This window comes from Psammomys obesus, unplaced genomic scaffold, assembly GCF_907164565.1.
Source record: "Psammomys obesus unplaced genomic scaffold, mPsaObe1.curated_primary_1811, whole genome shotgun sequence".
NCBI lineage: Eukaryota > Metazoa > Chordata > Mammalia > Rodentia > Muridae > Psammomys > Psammomys obesus.
In genome coordinates this window covers 1-7248 of record NW_026593888.1, presented here as the reverse complement: position 1 = coordinate 7248, position 7248 = coordinate 1, and the positions used below count along the sequence as shown (strand labels likewise).

At 45.9% G+C, this 7248-nt stretch overlaps 1 protein-coding gene across 1 annotated transcript; it reads right to left on the bottom strand.

The window, feature by feature from the left end:
• Window positions 1-1301: 1301 nt before the first annotated feature.
• Window positions 1302-4845, bottom strand: Pcdhga10 (protocadherin gamma subfamily A, 10). Its single transcript, XM_055617387.1, is given in 2 exon segments — window positions 1302-1421; window positions 2320-4845. Coding segments are annotated over 2 exon segments (2631 nt in total). The 5' UTR covers window positions 4842-4845; the 3' UTR covers window positions 1302-1312.
• Between the last annotated feature and the right edge of the window lie 2403 nt (window positions 4846-7248).

Below are 7248 nucleotides of genomic sequence, written 5' to 3'. Positions count from 1 at the left end.
GCAGCCTGTGCGCGCAGCTCCCTCCCATCGCTGCTCTGGTTCTCTTAGGTCTTCGGATCTTTCCAGTAGGGGAGAGTGGAGTCCACCGCGGAGGAGGTGCGTTCTGTCCTGCACAGCCGGACCCCGGTTTGGGGCCGGGAATCGGAGTCTTAGTCTCTGTGAGTGAGAGTTCCCCTTGGTGTGTATTTGTTTCTGCGCAGGAAATTTCAGCCCAGAGACCGAGGGATCCCCAGCCCGGGAGCTTGCGCTGCACTGGCCGACAGCGGCGCCCAGAGGCTATGAGTGGAATTGCAGTCTACTGTTTCAATTTTTTGGGAAATCTTTTATTTTATATAAGTGCAAGTTGATAGCCAAAATATTTGATTTTTGTGTCTTATTGACTTTGCTTTCATTGTGGAAAATTTAATAATAAATATTCTGGTTTATATTTAAAAGCCTTATACTTATTTTGAGTAGATTAAAGGCCTATTTTCTTCACATTAAAAGGAATGAAAATAAAAGTGAAGGCCCACTTCTTCACTAACCGATGGTCCTCTGTTACTCAAATCTTCCATCCATAGGAAATGACTATCGCTCCTTTTGAGGATAATTATTCTTTGTCATAAACTCTAGGTCTAGTCAGTTAAAAAATAAAAACTCTTCCATCCATATTTAGGCACTGGAATGCAACCCTGGCTCTATTCAATCATCCAGGATGTTTAGCATTGTTTTTAAACTTTTAATAGAATATTTGCAACGTCAAAAGAGTGCTGTTGAGGCTTGCATGTTTTAAGTAATAGAACTGAAGCATACACATAGTAATTATTACTCTTGTAATAAAGATCTTGGACAAAGATATTGGACAATAGTTTCAGTGATAGTATTATAACTCCAGAGAGTGTACTTACCCATGGATCCACAGCTAACCAGGTGTTGACAGAAAAGTGTCATGGTCTCAGGTGTATTTTGAGACTCTGCAGACTAACTCTTTATTGTAGTAACTTGCATAGACTATTAATGAAACCAAAGATCATATCACATCTATCACTATTTTTCTTGAACTCAATACCTCCACTAATCATTTATTCAGAAGAGTTTCATGTCCATCTTTGCTTAAATTCTGATCTCTTGAAGAACTGGCAATTTTATTTATATTTATTGGCTCTAAGTGCTTAGGTTACTCCAAGGCTCGCCCCAGCACTTCTGGGTTTCTGTTGAGTTTCCTTCAACATTAAGGAGGAAATGTTCTTATCACAGGTGTTTAGCTTCTGTTTCTGGGAACATGCACAATGTTATCCACCCCTAAACATTTTAGCCTGAATTACTGGCACATTTAATTTTGAAGAAAAAATAAAAAGACAAAGAGAATCCACAATCTTCTTAATTTAACCTTTTACAACTTCTTGGCATTTTTGTTGGGCAAGGAAAATCAGGTTAAAAGACTGTATCTTTCATATAGTAAGATGTTACATAGCTATATGCAAAAGGAATGCCACTGGGCAAATGGGCATGATGATGGTTATAGAGATTCCAAACATAGTAATGAATTGTCCATTATATTAATTAAAGACTTATAAACTCCAAGAAGTATATTCAGGTATTGTTTGAAAACTATAACTGCAAAGACATACCGACTTTGTCCTTCAAGGACAGCAATGAACAGCCTTGTACTTGGCTTGTGTGTCTGGCGGGGCCATGCGTTTGTTTCTGACATTTGCCTAATTTTGACAGACTCGCCTTCAAAAGGGCGATGAGCTTGCAGTGAAGAGGACAAAAAAAAAAAAAAAATCAAGACACTTCCGTGTGAAGTTCCCTTTTAGAAACCATCAGTGCTGTGCTCAGCACATAATAGAACACAAGATTCTGCAAAGGCTATTCATACAACCTCCTGGCAACCTACGTGGTTTTCATCACAAAGTTTGCGACACAGTTTTAACCACAGATTCTGTTCTTTAATGTTTAGCAATAGGTGAGTGTGGCTGGAACAGAGGGAAGTGGTTTTATTGTTAAGATTTATTTGTTATGTATATAGTGTTCTGTCTGCATGTACAACTGCAGGCCAGAAGAGGGCACCAGATCCCATTACAGATGGTTGAAAGCCAGCACATGGTTGCTGGGAATTGAACTCAGGACCTTTGGAAGAGCAGCCAGTGCTCTTAACCTCTGAGCCATCTCTCTAGCCCGGGAAGTGGTTTTAAAACAGAGATCTATTTTCCCACCAGCTGGTTTCAGGTCTAAAAGTAAGCCCGATCATAACTGGTTAAAGAAAAAGTAAAATTAGGACTCACTGGCACCAAAGGGGCGTCTTCTACCGGACACTTGGAATCATCTAGCAGAGACAGAGGGTCTTTTCTCTCGCAGCTCTCCTGGCTGATGAGCGTGTCTGCGTAGTTGGGCTGCGGGAAGATCAGGTGACTCTTCCGCGAATCCGCAGTGAGCGAGACCTCGTGCGAATAGGTCTGCAGGAAAGCTCGCATCCCGTCCACGCCCACATAGTGAGAGGCAGGCGCTCCAGCCAGTCCGTCTGTCGAAGCCTGCAGCACGTGAGACTGGTGCCAGCGCCGAAGTCTGAGCGCGGACAACACAATGACAAAGGCGAGAAAGACGCAGGAGACCGCTGCCACCGCCACTACTAGGTAGAGCGTGAGGTTTGAGGTTTCAGAGTCCTGCGGTGGCTCCAGGCTGCCCAGATCAGCAAGAACATCAGGGATGCTGTCAGCCACTGCAACAGTCAAGGTCACCGATGCAGAGAGAGGGGGCTGGCCGTGGTCCTGCACAGCCACCACCAGACTCTGCTTGAGAGCATCTCTGTCCAGGAGGGCCCGCGCTGTGCGGACCTCGCCCGTGTGCAGCCCCACCGAGAAGAGCCCCGGCTCGCTGGCCTTGATGAGGCGGTAGGACAGCCAGGCATTCTGCCCGGAGTCTCTGTCCACCGCCACCACCTTGGTCACCAGGTATCCAGGCTCTGCTGAGCGGGGAGCCAGCTCTACCCCAGTGGAGCCGTCAGTGGGAATGGAGGGGTACAGGATTTCTGGCGAGTTGTCATTCTGGTCCAGCACGAACAGCGTCAAGGACACGTTGCTATGGAGCGGGGGCTTCCCGCTGTCTCTAGCACTCACCTGCACCTGCAGTTCACGGAACTGCTCGTAGTCAAAGGACCAGAGCGCGTACAGGACGCCCGTGTCGGAGTTGATGGAGACGTAGGAGGAAAGCGGTGCCCCCTCAACCGTGTCCTCGGCCAGAGAGTAAATGATCTGGGCGTTCTCTTTGCTGTCTGGGTCCAGGGCGGTCACCGAGAAGATGGAGGCGCCCCGGGGGTTGTTCTCGGGGATGTAGGTGAAGTAGGATGCGCGAGAGAAGGTAGGTGGGTTGTCGTTGATATCTGCCACTTGCAGGGTGAAGTTCGCTCTGGTTGACAGAGGTGGGCTCCCCCCATCCGTGGCCGTTACTGTGATGTTGTAAGAGGGTACCTGTTCCCTGTCAAGGGCCCTCTGTGTCACCAGCCTATAGTAACTGTCAATGGACTTCTCTAATGTAAATGGCAGGTTCCCCGAGATGGAACAGGTCACCTCTCCATTCCGCCCAGAGTCTAAATCATGCACGTTTAAAAGGGCTATGACAGTTCCCACCGGCGAATCTTCAGTGACGGGACTGAAGAGAGAAGTGATGGCTACCTCTGGGCTGTTGTCATTTACATCCTCCACGGCAACGAGCACCTTTGCAGTGGCGAGGTAGGCCCCTCCATCTTCAGCTTGGATTTCTATCTCATAGAAACCCGTTTCCTCATAATCTAGATTCTCAGATATTTTTATCTCCCCAGTCTTTTTGTCTAGTTGGAATTTCAGCAATTGTGTGTCCGGTGATTTTCGGAATGAGTACGTCACTTCTCCATTGGCGCCTTCGTCTTTGTCCGTAGCGGTTACCTTGAGCAGCTGAGTGCCCACAGGCAAGTTCTCCGGAATATTCACTCGGTATTCAGGCGAGGTGAAGACTGGGGCATTATCATTTGTATCAAAGACAGTCACCGTGATGAGGACAGTGCCGGATCTGGGAGGGTTACCCCCGTCAGAGGCCACGAGGACCAGGTGGTGAACCGCCTCTTCCTCACGGTCTAGGGCTCGCTCCAGCACTAGCTCAGGGTACTTGACGCCATTGGCACCGCTCTGAACGCCTAGGGAGAAGTGCTTATTGGGGCTGAGCTGGTAGCTCTGCAGAGAGTTCACGCCCACATCCGGATCAATAGCTTCTGGGAGAGGAAAACGCATTCCTGGGGCGACATTTTCATTAATTTTTACGTCTAGAGTTTCTGCTTGGAATTTTGGCGCGTTGTCATTCACATCCGTTACCTCTATCTCTATCCCGAAAAGTTTCACCCTGTCTTCCACAAGGATGTTAAAGCTCACTAGACAGGGCGCGCTCTGGGCGCACAGCTCCTCCCGGTCTATCCTGCCTGCAGTGATCAAGCTGCCACCTCGCGGGTTTAGGGAGAAAAGCTGCGACCTACCTCTGGAGACGATGCGGACCCCGCGCCCCGCCAGCTCGCGGGGCTCCAGCCCCAGGTCCTTGGAGATGTTGCCCACAAAGGAGCCTTTGTCCAGCTCCTCCGGCACCGAGTAGCGGATCTGCCGGGCTGCGGACTCCCAGGGCATCCACAGGAAAAGGAGGACCAGTTTGATGCGCTCTGAGAGATTCCTTTGAGCGGCCATTGTCTTCAGAGCACAGACTTCTCCCAGAGCTCTCCCCGATCCTCTGGGTGTTTCACCTGGTTCTTTTCTTCTTTCTATGGCCCCAGGACTCTCCCGCAGCTGGAGCACCTTAAATTCCGGAGTGATTTTCGTTGCAGCCCAGGACCCAGTTTGCATGAACTGTGAGGCTTTCAGCTTTTGGACCCTGAGAATCCCAACTGCGCTCTGGCAGCGTTTTTGCTGCTCGTAGGTGAACAGCGACGCTCAGAGTCCGAAGAAGTGTACTGCACCCACTACAATATCTCAGCAAGGGCATCTTTTCTGTTGAATTATTTTCCTTTATATTGATCCTTTGCTTTCTTCGTTCATTTTTTGAGAGGATGTGAGATTGAAGGGATTCACATGCTTGCAGACAAATGCTCCATCACTGACTTGTATCAGAGCCCTTCTCAAGGTTTCTTACTTCGGAGCGTAATAAGTTAAATTGATAACCTTTGTATCTTATTTCCAACAGGAGCATACCCACTAAAAATGGATATGTTCATTTTGTGTATATAATGTTTATTTTGTGTTGAAAAGTCTTACAACTTTGATAGCCGTTCACATGGAGAGAATTAGACTCCTTTTGATAAAATTCATTTTGAACGATTTCTATTTTAGATTTCTTCAATTTGATTGTGTTGTTTACTTTATAATAACGTAAGAGGCTGACATGATAACCTATTGATTCTTAACAATTATTTTTAGAATGCACTTTTTTTGATATAGGATTGCTTTTGAAATTTTAATTAGGCTATTTGGAAATGAGTTTATCAAATAATTAGAAAGCAAAAGAAACAAACCCCATAGCTGCTTACTAAAATGTGTTGTAATGGGAAGACAAACACGTACAAGCATTCAGGCACCAGAAACAAAAGCAAAGATACAGTGATGGGAATTTTTTTCAGTGTAGAGAATCAGACGGTGTGAGGAAAGTACTTTACACTTGAGTTAAACCCCTAACCCTGAATAAGTGAATTTTTATGCCAATTGTCCTATTTTATCGGAGCATCGATACCAATATTAACGATGTCTTCTCCTAGGCAGTTTATCTGGAAGTGTGAAGAAGGTGGACCACGCATTCGTAGCTTTGTCTACCCACCCACATTCCAGAAGGAGTCACAGGTTTACTTCTTTCATAGAGAAAACAAAGTGTTTCAGTCAGTATGACACTCTTCAAATATTTTGTTATAGTTTTGAGAGGCAGGGCCCTGCCCTCTGAGCACTGGAATTCTAGGCAGGTATTGGCCAGACCCAATTATATATATTTTTTTCTTTCAAAGATTCTAAATCACAAACGGACTGAAAGCAAAAACGCAAGCGACTCTCACAGTTTTCTTGGAAATAATTTCTTTCTTTTGATGTAGATGAAGAGATTAAGAAAAGGTGCAAAAGCAGTTCTAAGAAAAGGGAGGGATGATGATATGGAAGGAAGCTAGAGGAACCAAAGTAGAGAAGAAAATCACGCTAGGGTAGTTATACTAACTTTTGGGGCCACAAAACCTTGGGAATATGAACGAAACTTCATGTCACCTCCCAAGAGAAGCATCTGACTCTGGACAGAACCTGGAAGATCTGTTAACTGATTTCCCAGTCACCTCCCCAAGTGCTCATGGGTGGAGAAGAAATGAGAAAACAAATGGAGACACCAGAAGGCAGCGGAAATTACTAACAATGAATGTTTTTCCTGGAAAAGTGCACCATTCTGATGGCTAAGCATGCTTCAACATCTTAGACATTAAAGCATATAACTTGCTTGCTTGGATGCGTTGTTTGTTTAGTCCCGAGATACTGCTTAAAATTTATTTTACGTGTATGGGTGTTTGGATCTCATATATGTGCGCCATGCCTGGAGTCCAGGGAAGTCAGAAGATGTCAGATTCCCTGATCTCCTGAATCACAGAGATGGATGGTTGTCAGCCACTGTGTGGGTGCTGGGAACTGAATCCATATCCTCTGCAAGGGCAGTAAGTGCTCTTCACCCTTGAGCCATCGCTCCCGCCCCAAGACTTTTACTCCTATTGTGAGAGCCTTACCAGAGATCTCCAATTTTTAAGTTTTTTTTTTTCCACCGAAGAGTAGATCAGCTTATGAACGAAAAGTCATCACTTCATTATCGAGAAGACAAGGTGGTGGTGGTTAGCTACTGATTTTTCAAATATGAACCTAGATCTGAAAATGAAGTTACTATGCCCTAAATAAGAAAAATTAGGAATAGGAAAGAGCAAAGTGAAACTTACCGGCGTTAGAGTCTCAGGATGTTTTGTCAACTCATCCCCATCGTGAAGCGGAATTAAAGCTCCGGGAGAACTACTGCAAACTATTTCTTGAGCTGAAGGCAAAGGGGCGCTACACTGCAGGAAATTTAACTCTGCTTTTCCAGTATTCCCAACGCACATATTGTAGGAATAAGGCAGAGTCCCCTCGCTGTAGTTGAGAGAAATCCCTGGCCTAGACTCAGAACAAAATCCAGGCTGGAAGCAGTCCCACACAGAGGAGCTGGAGGAGTGTCGCAGTCGAAGCGCGATGGCTAGAATCACAGCCA